This window comes from Centropristis striata, chromosome 8, assembly GCF_030273125.1.
Source record: "Centropristis striata isolate RG_2023a ecotype Rhode Island chromosome 8, C.striata_1.0, whole genome shotgun sequence".
Taxonomy (NCBI): Eukaryota; Metazoa; Chordata; class Actinopteri; order Perciformes; family Serranidae; genus Centropristis; species Centropristis striata.
The window spans coordinates 33,661,201-33,687,388 of record NC_081524.1 but is presented as its reverse complement, the minus strand read 5'-3'; the positions used below and the strand labels follow the sequence as shown (position 1 = coordinate 33,687,388).

Genomic DNA, 26,188 nt, shown 5'->3' with positions numbered 1-26,188 from the left:
GGTCTTGTGTGTAAATATTTGATGGTATCTAGAGTAGTAGAGGGACCTCTTGCTGTTAGTTGGGCAGTAGGAGTATCACCTAGGGTCTGACTACAGAGGGATGTGTTACAGCCTGAGAGAACTAGAAAAGACAAACATCCTGATTCATCAACTGTTTTTCTTTCAGATACAAAATTAACCACCTTGTGATGGATATTACAGGTTAATCCTCCTGTAAAATATTTATAACACTGTTGTTGATTTAATCTTTCAACGTGCAGTGGGGTGCACAACTTTCCTGCAGCCAAGATGCTTGTTAAATGCATTATTACATGTGCCTGTCTCCAGCCAGACTGAACGGCAAACCTGAAAACAGGCTAAGTGTGTACGCACTTGTCCTGGGCACGTTCACAAACACACATACACCTGAACTGAAAAGACTCAGCAATACTTGTGTTTTTGTTTCTCCAATGGCCTCTGGTCTATTTCTGGTGTTCAGACACTCAGCCTCAAGATGTGTGTAAGAACTTGCTGGTTGGTCCAGAGAGAATGTGAAAAGAAGTGAATGCCCGAGCCGGGAAGAAAAATCGGTGTGGGATTAGTGAGGCGACTGTTAACACAATCCATCGCCCGTGGCGTTGGAGGGTTCTACAGCTCAAAACGCCATAGCTACAGTATCTACTTGAGGAGGATTGGAGGAAGTTAAAGCTGCTTTGTAACAAACACACACAGACACACACTCACACAAACATGCAAGCAGAGAAGCAAGTACACACAATAAAGATGCAAGCTTAAACACATGGACAGTTAGCATTCACCCATTTCTCTCATGCATATGCGGCTTCTGGCCACACACGCACACACACACACACACACACACACACACACACACACACACACACACACACACACACACACACACAAATATCATAGAAAAAATACTTCGTTACGCTGCCTTGACAGACTCATCCTTTGGGGGTTTTCCCTTGAAATTGTCACTCCAGGCAGGTAGATATGATTCACTTATCATAACCGAAAGAGAGCTGGATATCTGCTCTAACAGGCCTGCATGCCTTCACCTACCTGTAACGAGAAGCCTTGATCGCACTGGAAGGACACCATGTCACCCACAGTGTAGCGCTCTCCCACTTTCTGGCCGTTACTGGGAGGCAGCGGTTCTGGGCACGAATCCAAACCTATTGCTTAGAACAGAGTCACAACACACAAGTGTGGACAGCGATCATTCTTCTGCACAATATGGACACAATCACATCCTGCAACTGCTCAACACATTTAATATTGTTTTTTTGTTCAAAATTCATTGTGTAATTAATGGCGACATTTGCATTTAATCACCCAGTACCTATAGAAAGGCGAATAATTCAATTAATACCAAACGTTTAAATATGTAATTACACAGCTCCTCATTTTAATGGGCTTGTAATTGCATAATAATTGAGTAAGTCATTTTTTTCTCTTCCCCCTCATCATAACATTTAGAAAGTGGGACATGTCACAAAGCTATTCTACTCGTGGCTGTTATCACAAAATCCTTCTAACTGTGATCTGAAGCAATCACTGTGAAATTACAAAGCAATCCCTGAAGTATTACTTGACAGAAGAATTGGGCTCCATTGGAACAAAGTGATTACATTGCCACTTGCCAGGTACCAAGAGGCCTGATATTATGTTTTAATGCCTTAAAAGCAATAGTGATCCCAGGTATTTGGTATATATATAATATAATATATAGAATTGGAGTTACATTTAAGCTACAGTCACTTTTAGAGTCAAGTTTCAGTTAAATTTGTCATAGAGGTGACTTAAACAATTCACATCTACAGGCAGAGAAGCAAACATCTCACATTATACTTCATAATTGATAGACCCATAAACACTGATACTCAGTGAAAAGTAGCATTGGAAAAAATGTTTAAGTTCTAAACTGACACAAGTCATCTGTCAATAAGTTTTTGTAATTCCGGATTATAATTGGCTGCTGTGCTGCTGCAGCAGTAATATATACGAAATTAAAGAAATGGGACCTTTGTCATAACTTTTAAAATCATGTTCACATTAATGCAGAAGTTTTCTCCCTGATGCACAATTAGTACACAGGCCATAGGGTGAGAGGTAGTGGGAGGGAGGATATACAAACCCAGCAACAAAATAAGGCCAATGTATCCCCACCAATGTGTAGGCACAGCACTCAAAACAGACAAATACACACAAATGTACAAACACTCACACATAAGCCCACTCAAAGAGTTAATAGGTCTTAGCAAGTAGGTGGGTGGATGAATGTAAACATGGCAGCGGAAATGACCACAAAAGATATAGAACAATTTATAGGTATAACTCTTCAAAGCGCTGAATAGCGGGAGTGACCACTCCACTGAGCATCCAGTGAAAGTTATAGAGGATATTTAGGTGGGAGGAGATATTAACCTAAGAGGCGCAGAGCAGGAAGCAGTATGACAGATATTCACAGATACAGCAACCAAAGAAGAGCTACTGTACAAGAGGAGTGGGTGGATTCTTTGAAGTTTTGTCATATGTGGGTTTAAATTGAAGTATTACTTTGACAAATTCAAACGACTTTGAAATTGATTCAAGAAGATGTGGTGACGCAATTCATGAAAGCAATGTTTGCTGCTATAGTGATACGCTGCCATAAGCCAAGTTTGACATCAAAGCATTTAAATCTATAAATTAAACCGTTTTATGAAATTATCGTGTGTCCTTACTGTGGGGAACAATCAGTCTTACCCTTGCAGTGTTTTGTAAAAGTGTTTCCCAAAGCATTCTTACTTCAAAAGCGGTTCAAATAATGGAAATGGTGAAATATTGTAATACGGGACCCTTAGAATAGTGCTTGGATTTCACAGAGGGAAAAGAAATAACTGTAATTATACAAAACCTTCATAGATTGTCAGTAATCATATACTGAAGCCTGAATTTATCATTCATATCCAACGTTCAAAGTAAGAGTCCAATTCACACAGCCAGAGGCAGCGTGCCAGAGCTTGACTGGGCACAAACGGACCTTTACTCTCTGGTCGGGTTCAGAGTGGGTGCCCACTAACAGACGGCACTAGTTCCCGTTGAGCTCCAGATGGGTTCCGGTCAAATTGTCAGGATCCACATTTTGGCAAGGGCTGTTGTCACCCTGCTGCGAGAAGGTCGACACCCACTGTTCCTGAGTATGCAACCATTTCTGGAGAGACGCCCGTCCTTATCAAACATTATTTCATGTCTTCAACAAGATGCCTTGCTGTTTGAACCCAGCTAATGAAATTTCCGTTGAGTGTGCCACTAGTTACTATCTCTCCTATTACCCAAGAAGAGCTGAGTGTTTTACCTGCTCCTGTTTCAATTTAATGTTTAAATTAATATTTGCATGTGTTTATTTTATAATTATATTGGACTTGTAAAGAAAACAGTAAGTGTTTCGCATTTTTAAAAAAGGAGGAGGAGGTTGGTTGCAAAATATAAATCAGGATAATGAAAGCTTCTTGGCAGATGCTTAAACATTCAGGTCTCACATTAGAGAAAAGTTTACTGAGAGGAAAATAGGTCTCTTTCTACTGTGGAGGTATAGACAAATGCAACAGCAGGCTGAAGATTCAAGTTCACAAAGCAGAGCACTGTGGTTACACTGTCAACAATGCAGGCATTGAGAGTTTAGGATGAGGAAGAGATACTTTAGGTGGGTTGTGTAGTGGAGCAGAAAATTTAAGGCACATCAAATACACAATTCTGCTTCAGTCATTTAACCTTGTGTGTTATGCACAGGTTAAGTGAGGCTTGCACACTAACCAACTGGTCTATCTCATTGTAAATCAACATATCTATAGAACTCTTTCATATGAGCAAAATAAGCTATTATGCTTTCCTCCACCCCCTCCTTCTGTGTTATGGCAATGAAAGAAATGTTAATTATCTGATTATGAAAAATAAAATGAGCAATACATCCATATTTGAAGGCAATGAGAAACTCTGAAAGGCTGATAAATGGGAGTAGTCGGTCATTTTGAATTTTGTTCCAAGATCAACATTATCTTTAACAATGATCAAAGTATGAAATGTGATAATTATCCTCACAAATATCACATCATTATTCTTTTCCTCTGTATGCAGATTATCATCATTCTTCATCATCATTAACCAACAAAAACTTGCACTTTTTCTACCTTCATGAATAAAGTAAAACAACCCATATAAATGGTTTGACAGCCAGATGACCCTAAAACATCTTTTTTTTTTTTTTTTTTTAAATGTACAAAGGCCTCACATTTCCTCAAACTGGACACATAAGTAAGCCTACATTTGGAGTCTGTGTGGGATTCAATAATCATTAATCAGCTTTTTTCTTTCTTTTAAAAGCAGTGGGTCAGGAGGAGACATATCTCTGAATTAGGGGTATTATGTGTTGTGAGGATTCGTGCTGTGCACCTTGTTTACAGTCTAGAGTGTACGAAAAAGACAAAAAAGGTCATGTACCTATTATGTTAAATCCCAGTGGTGTCTATCAAAATTAAAACAGGTCACACAACTCTCTTCCAGTACACAATGCTTTATTCATCAAGCGTTTTCGGCTATTTTGCCTTCATTAGGTCTGGTTCTGAGGCTGTTTCTTTACCAATCAATGTGTAAAAAACCTGAATATCCAATTTTCAATAGAAGTAAACAAATTCTGGTTTCTATTAAGCCCATTATTCAGGCTACTTTTTCAAAGCACAGTGTTTTCAATTTACCTCCATAACTTATTATAACAAATAACCCTAACAAATTTCATAGACCATCTGCATTTGAACTTAACACACCCATCCGAGAACTATTCCAGCATCTCTCAAAAAAAGCTTTTAATGGATACTCAGCTTGCACCAGGGACATAAAAGATTACACGTTGCTGTGCACTTGCATGACATTAGAGGTGTAAGAGTTACATAGTTCATACTGACTGACAAATAAGATTATAGGCATTGAAAAGCACATTTATTGACAATATGTGAAACCTGAATGAGAGCTATCAAGTACAGGTATAGACCAAGTGATTTCTACCTCCTGTCATTAATGGCTCTGCATGGTGCTATGCAATGTGTATAATATATTACTTAAAATATTGTATTATATGTATAAATATTGTAAGTGTATAATATGTATGAGTGCAGGTACTTATCAAGAGGATTATATGTATGCTCAGCATTTATAGAACACTGCAATTACCATAATCACTGCTATAATGTCCATTAAGTGGAGTGATTGAAATTAGATGTGTGGAAAAAAATATATTGACAAATCTAGAGACAAATCCCTTTCTAAGTTGTCCAGGATCGATTTATTTTGTTTTCAGAGTGGCTCCATGTAGCTTATGTGGAAATAATGTAGGCTTCTGCAGACTGCAGCAATTGAAGCCCAGTGTGGAACTTTATTTGGGATGCAAACCGGCATATTGCCTGTATGAAGATGCCAGTTTTTTTTTGACTGTAGCATACTGTCTGCCTTAGGAGAGCTGGCTAAATGCTTGGCTTTTAAGAAGCTGTAGTGACGGGTGGTATACAAGATTTCTATAACTGGTCTCAATGGACTGCAACAATCACCCAAAGGAAACATTTTAAAACAGATGGTTGACTAGCTGGGTCTGTGCCAATCCCTGTTGCCTTTTTCTTCCCACTGTACTGAGCTTTCAGAGCATTAATTTGAAGCTAAAAACTGGAGTGTATAAAAAATAAATGGGTGCTTCAAACCAACCAAAGTCTAGAAATAAGATACAAACACATAACTGACTAGAGGACCGAATAGAGGGTTGCAGGAATTTGACCAAATAAATCAGAATCTGAGCTGTGCTATAATCAGTCAACCACAACATCACACAATAGGAAACAACAGAGCACAAAAGCAGAAATACTTCAGGAGTAGCTCCATAGAGAAGCAACATGGCTTAATCACATACACAAATGTTTGCCACTAGGCAGACAGTAGAACCATATGGCAGGCAAACTAACAAATATGAATAGCTAGAGGAAAGTAGAAAGGAGTTTGACTGGAGCTGGGTTTACACAAAGCATCAGGGGATGCACTTTACAAGGGCAGCAGTGGCAAAGTGTAAGACAGAGAGAGGAAAGAGCTGACTGTGAGACATGGCACTGAAGTGATTCTCAGCAGTAGGTAGTGGCGGTGAGGAAGGGGGGTTAGTGCAGGGAGGAAAGAGCCCACAGAGAGACACAGCTACGGAGCGCTTCCAGGAAAGGGGAGGGTGTTGTGGAAACGAAGCGCCGACTGTGAGAGACATGACTGTGAAGTCGTTCTCAGCAGTGGCATGATGCTCGCGGACTGACACGCCTGACAGCGAGGACAGACTCAGTGACAGCAAGGTTTTTTTTAATGCTTCTTTTGTTTTGAAAAACAGCTGTGAGAACTGACTGTTAGTTTGAGTGGGAACTGATTTTTACTCAAAACCATTTTATTCTTTATTTGTGTTATGTATGGGATCTGAGAAATGGTAATGTTAGAAGGGTTTTTATCACAGCCTCTCTTTCCTGCCTTTCCTGTTCAATCCACATCCTATTTTATCTTAACATTAGGGGTGCGCCGATTTCCTTAATTTTGCGGGATCGGCGATCGGCCGATTCCTTTATGTCAAACCGATCTTATCTACCTTGATAATAACCCCCGACCGGCGAAGCAGTGCTCCCAACTTTGTTGCTAAATTCAGCAACTTTTCAGACCCCCTAAGCGACTATTTTTCAAGAAAAGGACTGGAGGCAAATCCAGCGACTCCTTCTTGCTCTTCTTAACGAGCCGTATCATCAAATGCTACGCTGCCCCCGTGTGGAAGGCACCAGTAATACAACTTTTTTTTCTTCCAGATATGATGAACTATTTTATTGAACTATTGCGATTTTTTATGATTTAATGAATATTGGAAAATCGATGCCCTCCCTAGTTGTATGTATGTTGTACTATAACGAAACCAAAAACTCAGGACACTGTATTTATGGTTGCAGTTCTTTTGTTAGTTTGTCCTGTAAATTGTTGCTATTTTTTTTTTTTTTTTCAATAAAATAAGATTCAAACATTGAAGGTGTATGCTGTGAGTTATAAAAAAAGTCGGTATCGGTCAAAATCGGAATCGGCAGGTCAGGCTTTTTAAAAATCGGTGATCGGTGATCGGACAGAAAATTGCAATCGGTGCACCCCTACTTAACATTAAGGTGATAATGGGTCTTCTTGGCTTTTTACTTTTCCCATAGTTGACTAAAAATTATTGACAATCGGTCTCCCAAAGCAGCATGTTTTAGGTGAGCGGCAAGTAACCAGCTAGCAGAAAAACAAATGTGAGGAGAAGACAGAGAAAGGACCAACTTCAATTCATCTAACCTTAGAGAGACTAATAACAAAAAGGAAAATTACCCTGACATTAAAAGAGATAAAGGGAAAGTGTCTGAGATGTAAATAACAGTGGGGAAATTGGTCACAAAGGACTGCATTATTAAATATCTGCAGAAAAGCTCCATGCATCACCTGCAGATCAGCACCCCTATTTTCATTTACACTACCTTTGAATGGGAGGTCTTAGTAAATCAGTCGCTCCACTGAGGCCAGCTACACTCCTTAAATTTTACTGCACGGTAAATGTTCTGCATGCTCCTTTTGCAAATATGCCTCTAAGTGAATAGCCCACTGAGAGATGGGTACATTTAGTTCCTAAATAAAAAAGGATGTGGGTCCAGTAGCTTGTAGCAATCAGAGAACTTAATAAAGACCATTTGGGAATATCATGCCAGAATGCCAGAGAAGCAGATACAAAGGCTGAAAATTTGAAGAGTGCTGAGGACGAAAAAAGTTTGCACACTCACTCAAAAACCTCTCACTCTTTCTTTCTATGTCCGACTGTGCCTTCCAGACCAGCTGTCCTTCTTATTTTTTATACCTCTGTGCAGCAGCTGGAAGCCGGTGGCAGATGGACACATAGAAACATACTGACAACAGACAAAGTGACAGGCAGGCAGACAAGCCGTCTCTCCTCATACCTGTGTACTCCAAGTGAAAGCCAGCGGCAGATACACTGATGTCAGACTGGAAGGTCAAGAACAGGTTGTTGGACGTGCTGTTTAGCAGTTGAGGGATTGTTGTACCTGTATACAGAAGAGTGTTAGGTCCATATTCCAGGTTTAGGACTACCTAAAACGTGGAAATGTACAATGCATGAATATATGGAACTTCAGTATAAATAATAGTTTAGAAAACACAATAATTCTGCTTAAGTTTGGTCATATTACTTTCTGTATTCACTTTTTTATTTAACCTCAAGAGACTCAATTCTGAGTCTGGAGCCTGTGGCTTTCAGCAGCAGCCATTTCACCTCCACAACCTCACTAAAAGAGAGTTGCTGAGGATAACAGCAGGGACAAATGAACCATCGGTGGGAATCTAAAGTGCCTCACATAAAATACGATAAATCACAGACAATCCATCATATAAAGGAATTAAATCACAGTGGAGTCCATTTTTTTTTAAAAACTGTGAAAAGTCCATTTTGTGCCCTCCTTTGTCAGAAAACCTACTGCATCTAGGATAATCTGCAACATACGTCTTACAGGAAAAGAAAGCAAACGACTTCTCTGAATTTTTGTGAAGCGCTAAAATGTTACAAACCCTGTACCACATTATATTGTCTCTACTTTTAAAGTTTCAACAACAATGATGTTTCAGCTACATTAATCACACCAGCTATGTCTTTTGCACATTGTAATGTGTAAATCAAGTTCAACACTTCCTTTGGACCTTCAGTTAGAGAAGTCAGACCCACAAAATTAAACCAATGAACACGGACATGATCTATAATTCTAACTCTGAATTTGCACTGCAAAATATTCTGAAGTGCTGCCACACAGAGGTCTGGGATCATATTCTCTATTCCGGGAGGATGTCTTCTGCAATTTGCATGGAGACTTTTACATATATTCATAATCACCTTAATCAGTTAAGCCCCAGAAAAAATTGATTGCTAGCCATTTAAAATGCCTTAGCCTTTTCACACCGCACGCTGTCCTGCACAGTGAGAGCTGTACCGTGGAGCTATTACAATATGTAAAGAGTTTTGTTCCAAAATGAGATATCCACCACTTGAGGATTTTGACACCTAGTCTCATAAAACTGATAGCCGATATAGAGACAGAAGTCATTATACTACACCAGTCCCTCTGATACCAGGATCCAGCATCTAAAATGATGTGATGGCCTGTTTCTAGTAGGTTACCATGTGGCAAGTGCACCATTTTCATTAGTGTGAGCCCTAAGGCAACGCTACATTTGTAAAACTCCAGACAGGAATAGGAGCTACATTATGAAGATCTCTAATGCAGGGACAGGAATACTGTGTGAAGGAGGAAAGACATTTTTTATTCTTTGACTTCTTAAACTGTTTTTAGACAGTGTTCTCAAAGGACATGCCAAATGTCATCAGCTACATCACCACATCTGTCTGCTGCTGGGGCCCCGTGACATCTGATTGAAATTCAAGCGTGAGCTGACAACTAAAATTCAGTTGTATCAGTTTTACCTGAGTAGCTACCAAGCCTTGGAGCATTGCCATCAACCCCGTCAAAAAAATCCAGCGAGTCCCAGTTATGTTCTGTAGCGAAGGTCACAACTTGAATCTGAAAGACAAAGATGCTTTAATACAGAGAGTAAAGGAAACATGAACAATACACAAATTCAAAAACCCTAAAAACAAATGTATTCACAAAGCAAAGCAGCTGGCTGAATATGTGAACAGAATATCAATTAGGCCATGTATAAAAATGAAAACGCCCAAAACGTCTTTTAATCTCTCATTAAATACTATGCTGCTAAGATCTGCATCTGTGTCCTCTCACTTGGATGCCGGCTCCCTCGGGAACAGAGATCTTCCAGGCACAGTTCAGATAGTTGGCGTACGGGTCTGGGTATCCAGGAGAGAGGATAGTGCCTCTGCGGTCAGTTAACACCCCGCCGCAGGGAACTGGACAAAGGATAACAGATTCAGAAAAAGAGAGAGAAAAAGAAAGAGGGAGAGAGTCAGTCACGACAAAGTTCAGACTGAAGTCTGCACACACCTGCAGAGCCAGAGTTGGCAGGAATCAGTTTGAGTGTTAAAACACTTCTGCAACATTTTCTGCATTCTGATGATTTTTATGGACTCATTTGTGCCTTTTTGCATCATTTTATGCTAGAAATGTACGTATTTATGAAACACAAAACAAAAAATGCAGGTGCCTGGTTACAAAAGTATAAAAAAAGATTTTAATGGAGTATAATGCAGAGATTTCAGGCTTTCAGGCATTCTGTATTGCTTTCAAATATTTATGTTATCCCTGCTGAGTCAACATGTAGGCATGACTTACTCTTCCCTATTGTTTGTGAAAGTAACCTCTTAAATGTGCATGAAGTAGCACATATCCACATCAATGATAAATCAATTAACTTCTAACCCCCTGAACTTTTGTAGCTCATGTGGTTCAGCAATATTTCTGTTCATGTTTCAAACTCTCTGCAAATTCAAAACAAATCCCACATATTTGTGGTCTGGAATAAAGTCAAAACAGAAAGTCAAGAAAACAATCTACCATGGCCTAAAGCAGGGGTGTCAAACTCTGGCCCGCAGCCAAATTTGGCCCGCAGTGTAATTTTATTTGGCCCGCGAGGCAATACCAAATTATTATGTTATTATTGTAAATAAATGACATTGATGTGTTTTTATTTGAAATTTGGTTTTGCATGTCTGCACTATTTAGTTATATATTGTATGTTTATAAGCGTTGCTGGTTCCATATTTAATGTTAAAGCAAAACATGTTTGGTATATATTAAAAGGTTTATTTGTTCAATGTTGGCCCGCAATTTTATTCAAGTTTTACATTTTGGCCCATTGTGTATTTGAGTTTGACACCCCTGCCCTGAAGTCTGCTGTGCATTATGATGATTTGGTAGTAACCCCTTCAGGCCGTCTGACAGACACAGGTCGGGACTCTCTGGATGAAACAAAGTTCAAGGAAGCCGCTGTGTGCTGCTCTTCATCAGAGGTAGAAATAACTCAAAATAACTAAAACCCTTCTGATTAGGAATAAATCTTCCTGCTGTGGGGTTCGTGTCCACATAAATGTTACATTCACCACCTCAGATACAGTAAAGTGCAGCTCAGGGCCGCTTCTCAAAGCTTTTCATTGGGAAGCCTCCTGGAGTAGTTGGACGGTTTCAAACAGGGCGCAGGTGTCTGTAAGGGAGGGGGGCGCAGAGACAGTTACACAAAGCTGCCGCTCCCCTGATGTTATGATGATAGAAGGCAAAGCACCTGCGACACAAGAGCCACAATTTTAAGCTGCAGCAGCACATAAGCTTTAGATAAGGTACTAGACACTGGTAGTGGCCCTTCCCTCTCTCCATCAAAAATACTGAAAAAAGTGCTTGAACAGCCCTGACACCTGTCTCAAACTAACTTGTGCCAATGCATGCATATGTTTGCAATTTCCTGTGCTTTCTTTCTTCATCATACTAGAAATGCTTGGTGCCAACAGTGCTCACCACTGCAACAGAAAATCAGAGGAAGAGGATAGAGGTTAGAGGGCATCACCTGGAAGCACCAATCTCCCGACGTGACATTTTGGTTCAATCAATATATCTGTTCAGCAGGTCAGACTCTGCACAACATGAGTTTATCTAGACAATGCTTCAAATATTTTGCTGCAAAGAAGCTACAAATTGTTAAAAAATGAATGCTTAACATGGCAGCAAAGAAGATCTAAACTATCACCACAGTTTCAAGGTAGACAACAAAGATTAGTTCCACCAATTCAGTATCCAACCAAATGCGAAATATGGTCACAAGAGGAGATCTCTTCTGTTCCTCAATTATGGTTTTGAATAATCACCAGAAAAATGATTTTGCAGAACAACATGATGTCACAGGGACGTCGGCATCACTTCATCATTTTATCCTGTAGGGTAATTGTGTGAAATTCATTCATAATTAACAAATCAATTCCTGAGTGATGGCCAAAAATGTATTCTATGAGGTGAAAATGACATTTGACCTCCAAATTCTAATCAGTTTTCTTTGTGTCCAAGTGGATGTTTGTGCGAAATGTAGTGAAATTCCCTCGAGGCATTCCTGAGATATCACATTCACAAAAATGTGACGGACAACCTGAAAACATAATGCCTCTAGCCACGGCTGTCGCTGTCACGAAGGCTTAAAAACAGCCCAGAAATAGGACACTTTCTCTCAAAAAGGCCGAACAGCAGGACATGGATTTTAGAATGAGCATCTGCAAAATCTTTTTCTGAGATGTAATTCTATGGACTCCCTGGACAGCCCGCCGTAGAGTTGACAGGTTCTACTTGTGGTATATAATGTTAAAGAGCTTTATTTTGTGACAACCAGATCATGCATCATCTTATTGTCCTCTAATACCTCAGTGTAGTTTTGCATGGCAGCACACTTGCCTCTCGCTCTTTGCTGACAAATAATTCAACCCTGATGTTATTTTATCTCTCGCAGGCCACGCAAATCACATCTTTCAATTGTGAAAGCTATTCCTCTCAAAGTGCACCTTGTTTCTACCACCACCACAAGTAACATATTTATCAAGCCTCTCGACTCTCTGATGAATGTGAATTGGAGTCAGTGGCCAGGTTGTGCTGACATTTTCAGGCACTATGATGTATTTGAGCATGGCTAAAAATCAAAATGAAAAAAAAAAAGGCCATAACAGTTACAATTTCTTTAATGCTTTTCAGATTGTGCCAATTGGCCTTGTATCCGGGCGGCTACTTCTACACAGTGTTTGGCTCCACTCTTTGTCCATTAAGGAATGTGGTAACCCAGCCTTGCACCAGTCCTTTGGATTGTTACACAAAGAAACACAGAACAAAATGCATTTCATTCCTATTGAAATGTAGTTCAGCTGGCCAGTAAAGGATAATACAACCTATTATGCTGATGAAATGTAGCAAAATATTTCACACTATCACAAGAACAAAACTATGATTGCTTTGTCATTGTTGCTTTGTTCTGCAGCCACCAGCTGAAATGTGTTTGTCAGATATCTGTTAAGCCATCACATGCATTTTAACATTCATGACATACTGTATCTACAAAAAGAACTAATATAGAAGTCTAAATAACATACATTCTTAGCCAAATAACACTCAAACGATAATATCGACTAATCTATTTAATTGTCTGTATATCTGTATATTTGAGTTTCTCTACTAAAAGCACCACTTTAAAGTTTATGTTTACCAGAGTTGTGCTTATAAGTTTCTTTAAAGTCACTTAGCACCTAGAGGTACCTAGCAAGGTTATAATAGTTTTGGATTTTTCATTAGTTTTAGTTTTAATTTCGTTGTGAATTTTTGTTTTCAAATTCAGTTAGTTTTAATTAGTTTTAAGAGTGAGTTTTCTAGTTTTAGTTTAGCTTTTATTTTTTGAAAATGCTTAGTTTTAGTTTAGTTTTTATTAGTTTTAGTGTTAGTTTTAGTTTTTTTGTAATGGGCTATGTGTTGGGTGCGAAATTCAAAGAGGTCATAATAAATTTTGCCTTTATTTCCTTTGGTTTATCATCTCAGCCCCAATAAGGTTATTTACTGTTTTGAATTTTGGTTGGAGTGTAGACATCCAAGTCTCAGTAAACATATTCACCATGTGTTGCATGTTCAAATAGAAACACTGAATTATGAATGAAAAAAGTCAACAAAAACGAAAACTAAGGACATTTCCACTATCATTTTAGTTAGTTTCAGTTAGTTTTGTAACCACGCAATACAGTTTCAGTTAGTTATCGTTTTTTTAAAAACTCTAGTTTTTATTTTTATTTCAGTTAACGAAAATGTTTTTTCAATTCTAGTTTTCGTTATTTCGTTTTTTTTTTTTCATTTTTTCGTTAACTATAATAACCTTGGTACCTAGCAGTTGTAACAGATTTCCTATAGGACAATAGGCAGAGCTGTCACTCAGTGCAGATGAGGTCCTTCAGGTGTTCAGAACAGCACAATGTGTTTTCACAATGAAGAACCAGCTGCTCTTTGTCAAGGATAAAGGTTTACCTTGAACAGGTCAATGACAATCACTGTTTTCAATATCTATCAGCCACCAGAAGGTTTGATGTCAAAGACAATGGGAGCGACAGAAAATGAGAGAAAAAGAAAATATGCTTCATATCCCCAAGAAAAGAAGTGTCAGAAAAAGATGGAAAAAGCACATTCCAGCAATCAGCTTGCCACAATTTGAAACTCATCAATATTTTACAGGTGATATCTCCCCTCCCACACATGCTCAGAGAGTCGTGCCACAGTGACTACTCGGCTCCTTTCAAACCATGTGAAACATTAGAGAAAATGACTTCTATATGCTCCCTCACAGCAGTCACACAGTGAACCAATCACACTTTCATATAATCACGGCCACAGTAATGCCATCCTCAGCTAACGCATGTCACATGTAGAGTATTGATTAACTCTTGCATCAAGGCGGAAGGAGAACAGCTTGTGTGATTGTTTTGAATTTTGCTCTGCAAATGAAACATGAAGGTCAACGCATATTAAATCTGCAGCACTGTAGTGAATGAAATATAATGTAGACACTGACTAAAAGCTTCTTAACAGTATGAGACGCCTAAACACTAAATCATACAATAAATGGCTGTCCAAAATCAATTCTTAATTAGTTATTAGAAACACAACGTCTGATTAAAATCATTCTAACAATAAAAAAAAAATATGCCTGTGCGATTTTGTTCTAGTTTAGGGAACTTAAATTCTTCTTGCATGAAACCACATTCTTGACAACAAGCAACAGACTCATTCCAAAGAAGGATCCAGTATTTCAGTATAATTTAACAGCTCCTTTGAGTCCCCTGAGCTGTCAGTTGATGTAATTGGTCGAGCAAGATTAGAAATCATGACACTCATAAAAGCATGAATGCTCCACACCCATCTCAATCTGTGGCAGGCTCATATGTCAGAGTTACTGCAGGTAGACAAGCGTGGGGACCGCACACATTATGAGACACCATTTAACACCATCTGATATGCAGGGGATTCACAGCAACTTTTAATTAGACGTGTTTTAATCAAGATATCAAAACCTATCTGCATATAATGTGTACCACATAGGTGTTTCACATCACATGCACTACTTCAATGTAATATGTCATTAAATATATATTATTAAATGGCTTGGTTTACTTGTTTATTTATTGGATAATTAAATCATATAAATGTTATATAAATACTGCATTTAATTAAAAACTGATTTTGTTCATTATAATTACTTTCATCCATAAGTAAAATATTATATTGGGGGGGAAGAGAGATATCGATATATAGAACAGCATCAGGATATAATGACAATACAAAGTATTTATTGAACTAAAGATTACTTTTTGTATGTGGTCTTATTGTTTTTGAGGTGTGGGTGGTGGTAAAGTTTATTTATTATTATCTTAAATAAAATATGTTGTTCTGGAACTTGTAATGCTTACTTTCTTAATAAAAGAAAAACAAGTGCCATAAATACACTTTTACTCTAACTGGCAATAATTTCCACTTTCATTACAGAAACTTAAATAAATTCCCAAAAGTATGATGACCTCAAGAGCAGCTCATTTTGCTCCAGAGAGGCACTCTGGCCTGGCCTTACCACACAGCCCCAGACTGAGACACTTTAATTGGTCTTGGGAGGCAACTTCAAAACAAGAATCTGCTGTTTAAAACCAAGCTCAGTGCAACACTGTTTACTTGTTGACACCTTGGAAAAAGTGTTTAAGCCAACAGCGAATCCTATCATGTGGGCATACAGAGTATGAATCATAGCAATCTGTGAGCTTATGTAATGTTTGGCAGTCGTGATTTTCCACAATCAGTAGTGATTTGGAGTTTGTGAGTGAGATTCAGCTGCTTTGCTCTCAGCTGTGCAATCAAATTGTGTTCATCTATCAATATTTACATAATTATATAATATAATATATAATTATATAATTTGTTTTACTTCTATTGTAACCCCTTTCCATCTCCATGATTTAATAGTGACATATGTTTAAATAGAATGTAATGTGCCTCAAGTCAAATTCCACCACGATAGAAACAAAAACATCTATTTATTAAGGTCAAGAATTCTCCATAAAATTCAACAGAGGCCACCCAAACATTATGCGTCCGTTCAGCCGATGCTAATTAAATCACGATAGAGCCTTTGCGCTAGCACAACTCAACAGCAAAGCTTTGTATTTGTGAAAGCCAAAGCAAAACAAGTGTTGCATGACAAGCCAGGTCAATCACAGCTGGACGAGGAGCTGGGAATGTATCTTCTGAAACATAGGTACTTCACAGGAGAGCTGTGTCTGGTGCCGTCATGTGCCATAAAGAGGGCTTGAGTAATTGAGCATAGTGTTTTTGTTGAGGCTTTCATGAAACAATATCCATTATTCTGGACGAGCACACTGCCGCTGGGGGAGATGCTGCAGCCAGATTCAATCTCCAGATAAAAATCACTGTGTTTAAAATGGAACTGCGCGTGCCACGGCTATTCCCTTACCACTTGGCAGTAAACTCGGTTGAACCCTGGCTTGAAATCTTCCGCACTCACCGGCTGGGACTATTTGCTGGCTGGCACAAGGCCTGACTTCAATAGATTTCTCCCTACTTCTTCTGCAGTTCTTTATCTTTCCAAGGTAGACATGTGGGTGTCTTTGTGTGACCCTCTGCGTGTGTTGGCTAACAGTGTGTGCAGACACACAACCACGTAGAGAGAAATGATGGTCCACATCTTGCATAGACATCAATGCTGCTGTGATTACAAGGCTGATTGATCATGAGTAATTGTTTTTATTTTATATTCATTGTCAAAAATAAAACATTTACACTATATCGCCCACAAACTCATTGCATGGAACCTATTTCTATGAAGGAAATGAAAGAAAGAATACAGCACAAACCAACTCTGTTGCTGCAAAAAAAGTCAAGAGATCAGGGCTGGTAGAAAATGAATAATTATGCATTTATTTTACCATTCAATGCACTCTCAATGCTTGCCATACATTTTAACAAAACAACTGCACATTATAAAGCTCTTAAACTTCAAACTTGATGCAGCTGATTTAAACGTTATACTCAAGAATTGCATTAAGCTCCGGCACTGTGTGCAAATTACTTTTGTCCAAATCAAAGTGGAAAAAAGCTTTATTGATTGAATTATATCTATGATAAATACCAACAGAATAATTTCATTTTCATACATCTGAATAATAAAGCGAATAAATAATTTATGCTATCTGTGATATTATTGACTTAAGACTTTCAGATTCAGTAGTTCGGTGAGAGCAGGAACAACTTTTCAAATAAAATTAAACCATATTCTTGCTCACATATGTTCCCCGTGGTAAAATGATGCATACAAGTTTGCGCTAGGATAATTGCACAGCTATGCCATAAACCTATTCTACATCCATTATGGTGTTACAAATTGCTGAGATTGTTCATAACTAATAATTTAAAGATATGGCAAATGGATAGTGTTGATTTTTGTGATTGGGATACCCGCAATAACTGACATTTTTGGCCATGTGGGAGCAACCTAAACAAGTTTTGAACAGTGACATATTCTCAGCTTTTAAGAAGATACGGCAATCTTGTTAGCAAGCAGTTGCTTATTTACACATCCAGCAGTTACAGATTAACGTTATCAGAGTTGTGTTTTCTGCCACCTGCTGAATGTACATACACTCCTCCCTCACTTTCAGCTCTGTTTTTAGTCTCCACCAGCTCCTGACGGAAATATCAGTCCCTTTAGCTACTTAATGTTCCTCTGTGTTCACAAGCTACCGTAGTTGTTCACTGTGTGTGTCCGTTTGGTGCTAAGCAGGTAGTATACAGTGGCCTTTTTAAATTATTTTTTACTGAAAAGAGCTGCCTGTTGAGAGAGGTGAGAATCCAAAACAGTAAGACTGCCGGCCAGGCGGATAAACAGTGAGTTGACTATAACACTGTAGAAGCTGCAGACTTGGGTGATATTCTTAGATATTCTCTGTAGTTTCAGCACTACCAGCAATCCCTTGTACATCCTCACATTGTTTTTATATTGACATTTGATACATAGTTAAAATATCTATCACTTCAACCTCGTAAAGTATATCCATACACTTTAGTGTTTCCAATGTTTGGTCCACATCCATTAACAAAAAGGATGATAGTGGATTTAACGTTTATTGCAGGTATGTTGTACTGAACTGTAGGGTAGAGTGTATAGCACATTACAGATGAGGGCTGCGTAAAAAAAAAGTTACCCAAAGTTTTGGGCTGTTTGACATATTCACTTTATGCTATTTATTTTCCCATTAGTCTAGCAAGGCACAGAACCAGAAAGCCTTTGTCTGAGAGGAAAATTTATGTGACACTTTGTTGTTCTGTTTGTCCTTGCCTCTTTATTCCTGTCTGAACTATCAAGACCAGAGATAGGCGGCTGTTTTGCAATAGGTGACAGACATTAGGATAAGTAATGACTAGGGAAAACAGACACCAACCATTTTATGCACCTGCTCCATCTTTTTGGATGTGTGTGCGTGCCTGTGTGTGCATGCAGGGGGTGAGATGAGGGTAGGAGGATGAAGGCGCTTACCAACACATGTGGGCACTGTGCCGTTCCACTGGGCCAGGGCATTGGGCACGGCCTCACACCTGATGGCGTTGGAGCCGTGCAGCGTGTAGCCTGGATTGCATTCAAACAGTACCACCATGCCGATGCCAAAGTCGTTCCCTATCCGCTTCCCAAACCGGGGCTCAGGGACCGAGCTACACTGAGAGGCGCTTGTCCGGGGGACAGCTGGGGATAAGAGGGGAAGAAGTGAGCATGAGAGGAAGAAAGACAAAGATGAAGAGCGGTGAGTGGGTGTGGTAGAGAGAAAGACAACAGGGAGAGCGAGAGATGGCAAGACAAAAGAGGCAGAGAGGAATGGTGAAGCCCATGTGAATCTCCTCGCACGTCATTAGTCATTCTGGTCTGCTGTGCCAGGATAGGCTGTTTGACTCCACATCATCCAACTCTGCTCGGCCATGCCCAGCCACAACCAATGGCACTCTGCTGAACAACACTTTTAAGTGAAGAGTGCAAGGCTAAAGTACCTTTTCTTTCCAAAGGCAAGCAAACACACTTAATGCACCAAATGAGTTTCTACATTAAAATCATGGAAACATATTAGTAAAATCAGACTTACCTTGGTAGACAAAGTGAAATCCTTTGGCTGTTTCTGTTCCATTTGTGGTGAACTTAAGCGTTATCTTGTTTCCTGAACTCAAAGGGAGTGTTTCACCTAAATTACAAAATCAGAGACATTTTCAACTCTTCTAGAAGAAACTGTTTACATATGTCCATAGATAACATATGAAGTAATAAATAATTGACAAATTATGAACATAAGCTTTGCATGACCTTATCAACTGGTCATTAATCTGGACAAAGAAGAATGAATATTGATTTAGTTGTGTGTGACATGTCAATGTAATTTAATTGTACAGTTTAACCTGATCGACAATATGTCTTCAGTGTGCTAAAAAAGGCGAATCTGATTTATTTGTATGTTTTTACATGGTGTCAGTCGAATCAAATGGAGGTGTGACAATGATTTGTGTGAACAGCCAGTTCGCTTTTGTTATTTTAATTGGGATTTCAGGAGTTTATTCAGTTGGAATCCAAATGTGTTATGTGTCATCATTGTGTTTCATTAAATTATCATAACACAAATGTACAAAGAGGACGAAAAACATGTTTATCCTTGGCAGCATAAAGCTTCTCTTCTTTTAGATTTTTGGTTGGAAAATAGTAATTTGATTTGAATTGAACTAAGAGATGGGTGCGCTTTTTCTTGTCTGTGCTCCACAGGTCTACAATGCATAAATAAATAAAAAAAGAAGCATAAATAACACAAGACGCTAGGCTTAAGGGTTCCAGTGTTGTGTCTTAACCTGAGTGTGATCCATATATGGAGGAGAGAAGAGCTGAATCTGTGGAGGATCCATCGTAGATCTCGACCACATCAGTGTTCAAAGTCTGGAATACCACAAACTGACCAAACAGCACTGCAAAGAGAGGAGGAGGGAGGGGATGGAGAACAGAGAAAAATATAGGTAAATCAAAACAAGATGGTGGAAAACAAAAGTAATACGTCACATTCAGCCCATTCACTGGGGCTTTATTGCCCCTGGAAGGCAATAATCAGGTAAGCTGGTGAGAATATAAATTATTATTATCTTTTCAATCTTTCAAGAGTCTGGCTGCCGCTTTGTCAAAGCCGACATCTTGAACCAGTAACACTGAGGTTAATGTTGTTTTGACTGGAATACTCCCTTTTGCTTGAGGGGTCATACATCCAATTTAATTTGCATGTGTCTCTCCCCCGATGGGTGCCCAGAACACACTTCCCCCAATCAATTAGTCAGAACACTCTAACTTTAAATAAATAAAATATGATTGGCAGAACTTATGCTGAATCTATGGAAATATTTTTGAGAAGGCACATTTAGCAGAAGAGTGATACACATTAGGTTTATTAACCCCTTAAAGTTCCCTTGTGTCCCCTTTTATAGAGCACTGTGGGTGGGGGACAGGGGATTTTTAGACAGCAGGGAGACAGCAGGTCAACAAAGAAGTGGTGTACCATCTGAAAGCTGGGAACCTGAAGATTAACATAAGAGGCAGCTCAACACAGAATTAAATCCATAAGAGTTTCAGCTTTCCAGTGAAGCAATTTATGTATTTCCAAGAATGTTTAGGGATGCCAGTATGCAGAGATATTAAAATACAATAGGCAGAAATAACACATTTGTACTGCATGAGATAAACTGGGTTTTGCCTTAAACTGCATGGGATTAGCCTAAAATGTGGGCTTTTATGTAAAGAGGAGAATTGTGGGTACATACAGAACCCATTTTCATTCATCATTGAGGTCAGAGGTCAAAGCACCCCTTTCAATATAGCCTGTGGTAGCCTCTGATGAGCTCAAAGTCAGCAAAATGTTCTGACAGAAATAGGAAAAAATGACAAAATGATGACCGATAAACAACAAAACAGAAAATCATCCATGTAATTTTACTTTCATATGCTGCTGTGATTCTGCTGTTTGTGTGTGAGTCAGTCAATCTGAGATGCAGAGACAGAAAGGATATGGGGAGCTTCATTTATTTTTCCATCATTCCAACATCAAGAATTGTTGTCCACAGATATGTCAGCATGGTTTGTTAATGTCAGTCCGTCTTATGTTTTGGGAATAAAAGAAAAAAACAGAACTATTTGTAGAACTATTTCAAAAATCTACAAAAAAGCAGGAACAACCACAGAAATGTCACAGACTCGCTCCATTCGATCGACAATTTCTTTTAGTTTCTTTCAATTTCGGTGTTGATCAAACCAGTGTAAATTGGGGGGTTTAATTATTTTTGTTTACAACATTATAAGTTTCATTCATTAACAAACTTAAATGGAAACACTTCTGAACAGATTGGTTCAATTTGATTAGTTTTACTGTAATTATTGTTGTGAATTTTTTAAAACTCTTAATTGAGGGTATTTCATCAATAAGTTGTTTCCACGCATAATCCAGCTTTTGTTATATTGAGCTAGAATGAGTCATTCACTCAAAATTCTTTTAATTTCACTCCAATTTTAAAGGTACAATACTGTGTTGATTTGTGTTACTAAACACATTCAAAGCATTTCAAAACAGAGAGAGAGCAGAATTGAATGAGCAAGCTAGACGGAACAGCCTTGGCGAGAACAAAGCAGTAAATCAGAAGAATGAAATATTTTCTCCTATTGTTTCACAGTGGTAACGTACTAAAGCACAAATAAACACACCCACCCACTTCCACACAACCACAACTCTGAGGGAAGGTGCCACATCGTTGAATACATGCTTCTTCCTGTTGCTGTGTGTGTGTGTGTGTGTGGCAGAGGAAAAACTGATGTCAAATACTGCCACATTGTATCATATATATGCAACTATTGTGAGTGTTGCTATCAAAACACCAAGGGGCGTGACAAAGCAGCGATATTTGGCAATCTGAGAATAGTCTGCACAAACCTGTACAATGTTATTGATGGGGGTTAAACACCTCACGTAGGACCCAAAAGCTCTTTACTGACGCCCAGAGACATCTTAAATAAAGCAAAATGTGAGGAAAAAAAGAGAAAATGCAGAGACTGCAGATAAAGACACTGCCTGACACTTCTAGTGGGCTGGGATTACTTTTATACATTGTAAGGACATTTGCACATTATCCCTTTAAGAAACAATACAAATGGGCAGTTAAGCATTAAGAGCTGCAATAAGAATTTTGATTTTTGGTGCAATATCCTTCCTGAACAATAACTTTTTATAGGTCACCATTTCCTCAAGCAGTGCAAAGCAATGTGACATTTTCTTAACAACTAATAATTAGGTATTCCATTGAAGTCTGTATCTCGTTTTGGTGTGCAATGGCATTTAACATGTAGAGAATAACCTTCTTGTATAACAGTGTGATACTTGAAGGCAAATTAAAATGAAATTTTTCCAACACTTTTTATAATAAACATTCCATGGCCAGACTATCACAGGGCTGACACATAGAGACAGACAATCACGCTCTCATACACACCTATGGACAATTTAGAGTCACCAATTAAACCTAAATGCATGTTTTTGGACTGTGGGAGGAAGCCGGAGTACCCAGTGAGAACCCACGCTGACATGGGGAGAACATGCAGACTCCACACAGAAGCCTCTTGCTGTGAGGCGAGAATGCTAACCACTACACCTCCATGTAGCCCGCAATAAACATAATGGTTGTAATATTTATATATTATTTATTATTTTCTATTTTTTTATGACCAAAAGGAGAAAAAAAAGTTGGAGGAAATGAAATGAATGAATTGAAATGCTGCTTTTCTTTTCAGCCACTGAAGGGGCATATCAGTGTCTGTGTTTGATTGACAGCCGGCTGAGCTCCAGCAAGAAAACGAGAGGAAATGTAAACGCTGTGTTGAGCCGCACATTTCCTCTGTGAATGTTTGTGTTGCTCGTTTAACAAGCTAAGGTCAAGACAGTTCCAAACCTAATCTTAGTCAATTAGCTTTATTCAAATATGGTCTTAAATTAAGCAATTTGATTGTCTCTAAAAACATGTAAAAAACAAGTTCTCAGATTACCCTGATGGAGTAATGCAAAACTAGGGGGCAACATCTAGAAATAAAATATTCCCCTTTTGATTTCAGATTGATCTCAAAGGAGAACACATGACAGGTAATTAACAGAGCAGATATGTATGGTACTCAGGCTGAAACAGCGTCACACTGTGTGAACTGCATGGAGAGGGCATCTGGACAATGTCTTTGCAGAGTCTGACCTTTAATTTAATTAAACTCCTTTACTTAATGACAGGTCATGTGAGAACATTATTGTTTATCACAAAAGTAATACCGGTAATTAAATCTTATCTTCAGTAAAAAGCAGCGAGGAAAACTATGGAGAACTTATGATAATGAAAAGAGAATTATCTAAATAATGTCCTGCATGAATATTTCCAATTAAGCATCCCTGATTATATAAATGTGTACACACCCTTGAAAATAATCAGATCTTTCTCCAAAAAAACAAATAGACATGGTCCACTGGATGATTACTTCTGTGATATCGTTTATGGTTGTATCTGTGTGGTTGCACATGTCAATGTACTGTATGTGTGTGCATTAGCAACGGTAAAATTACAGCATCATTACTCTTTATGCACTTCTCTGTTATCTCTCTTTTCAGCCTCTCCCTCTACTCTTCTACCTGATGGTGATGGCCGATTACCACATTACTGTAATAACTATTTTTTGTGCCTACCATGGGGCCAGGCTCATTAGCGTGCTCACAGTGTTTTTCCCAAACGCCAGCTTATATCTGCCAACAACCAAGCAACAACAGCTTCAGAGTTGTTGGTTAACTGAGGCGATGCACCTGACAGCCTCTTACAACGGTTTAGGCAAACCTCCATCACATCACCGAGGTAAGCTCCACCCTGCACTGTGCCATTCCTGTCATATGGAAAAGCCCTCACACTGTGTCTGCATCACAGACTCCGGGCTCGGAGTTGCTCGCGTTCAGCTACAAGCCAGGTATCACAACCATAATTAAATTTGATTTATAAGGAGGAGCAGGTTATGGAAATAAATTAAAAACTACTGATATTTAACCTTTCCAAGAAAATGAATTCCCAACTGTCTCACTCAGTTTCAATGATTCAGTGTGTGGGATGATTTGTAAAGAGTTCATTTAAAAGAATAATTGTTAGCAATTAACACCATCGTAGCTCTAGCAGAGGGAGAATATCAGCATTGAATACCATCCTTTTTTTGATGAGTGGGTTTAATCTGTGAGACACACCATTCCTAAATAGCATGTTAACTACTATCTGTGGCTTCATCAAGCTTTAATCTTGAAGACTAACAAATACAAATAACTTAAATAGAAAAAACTAATTAACACACATTGTAGTAGTTGCGGTCAACACAAGTGAGTTAAATGTGTCATGAAAATAAAGTAACAAGTGTAGTAAACAAGTGAAAGTAGCTGCTGTAACTGGTACACAGAAATGCAGGTTAACTATAATTGGGTCACGTTGTGAGGAGCAGATTTCAAATGGCTCACACCACTAAATGAAAAGCGAGGCTGTTTTCCGGCCAGTAGAAGCTCTTGCCAATGTGTTAGCTTCATCCGCATGCCTCAAGGCAAAATACATACAAGACCCACCTGAAAAGGTGCAAAAAAACACTGGTAAAAGAGGCAATTGCTAAAGGTAAAAAAAAAAAATGGCAGCATATGTTTGTCCTTCTGGCTATGAATTATGGAGCAGCTACCTGTCGTCTTCACTTTGTAGCGGTTCGAATCTCCTCTGGCATGTAGCCTCACAGTACAGCACTGTAAAACCGTTATACCTGCCACATAACTAAGACGGACACAGCGAGAGAGAGAATGAGAGGCAGTGTAAGAAACAAAACTGAGAGACTAAACACCCCCTAACAGCCACTGGAGGCGATGCCGCAGTGGAGTTTTAGATTGACCACAAAGCGACCGACCAAATGACAGTGCTGAAGACATGGAGCGAGGAAATGTGGGAGTGTGTGTAACAGCTTCTGTGTTTTTTTTATAATAAGGCGGCCTTACTTCTCACTCGGTGGGACATGAAATAGATCGAAACACACACAACAGCCAAAGACAAATGACAACCAAAAAACTCTGACAAAGCAAAAAGAAAATGCAAATGCAAACATAAATACACACAAAAAAGGTGTACTCACACAGAGCAGCTCAGACAGACCTGTTTCTTTATCTGTTGAGTAGTGAGAATGCCTATGGCTGAACCAGGGTCTGAATAAGAGATGATTTTCCCCTTAGGGACAGCTCACTGCTGTGGTATTAGCATACCAACAGCGTGCTATGTCAAATAGGCAACTCTCCCCTGCTTTGTGAGCACACACACAAACACATGCATGTGTATACACACTCTCGCGAGTACAGTGTCGCTCATTTCTGCCTCTAATCCAGAGCCAGCCATGCATGACTCCAATCTGCTCCTCTGCTGTAATCACGTCCAGATATTAAGTCAATAAATCATTGTAAACTTGTTACCTAATTTATGCAGGACTATGATGAATCTTTTTGTCCTCTGGGCCTAGTCATGGTAGTGTAACTTAATGCACATGAACAATGGACAACATTTTCATGCCTGGATCTTCACCTTGAATTATCCCAAAGCAGTTAAGTCGCTTTAATCGGATACCTCTTTGGGTATTAGATTGTGAGTTTAGTGCATTCTTATATCTAATACCCCCATGCCTGCTGGGCTTTAATAATGGGGAAAAAAAGTATAATTACAGGTCGATCCTACTCTTGTGTGATGGCAATCTAATTCTCCTTCTGTTTGAAAGCAATCTTTCTGACAAATGTGACAAGAGGCTGTGATGGTTTCCATTATCCTTGGTGGTTTCTGACAGATATTAATGGATTTAGGGAACTGTTTTAATTAATCATGATAAAAGCAGTCATTTAAAGTAAACAAAGGAGTTTCAAGAAGAGCATGCACGGTCACGTAAAGTTAACACTTTATAAAATACACCAAACTACAGTTGCATAAGTGAATTCTGCATCAAAACA

At 38.8% G+C, this 26,188-nt stretch overlaps 1 protein-coding gene across 1 annotated transcript in view; it reads right to left on the bottom strand.

Moving 5' to 3' along the window:
• The window catches only part of LOC131975889 (CUB and sushi domain-containing protein 3-like), a 231,777-nt gene that overhangs the window by 81,554 nt on the left and 124,035 nt on the right, over positions 1-26,188 (bottom strand). The window contains exons 32-38 of the mRNA XM_059338703.1: positions 19,980-20,093; positions 19,232-19,327; positions 18,637-18,840; positions 9,864-9,988; positions 9,548-9,644; positions 8,016-8,120; positions 1,063-1,181 (exon numbers count right to left, since the gene is read on the bottom strand). Coding sequence (XP_059194686.1) covers positions 1,063-1,181; positions 8,016-8,120; positions 9,548-9,644; positions 9,864-9,988; positions 18,637-18,840; positions 19,232-19,327; positions 19,980-20,093 — 860 coding nt within the window. The remainder of the gene's footprint in view (positions 1-1,062; positions 1,182-8,015; positions 8,121-9,547; positions 9,645-9,863; positions 9,989-18,636; positions 18,841-19,231; positions 19,328-19,979; positions 20,094-26,188) is intronic.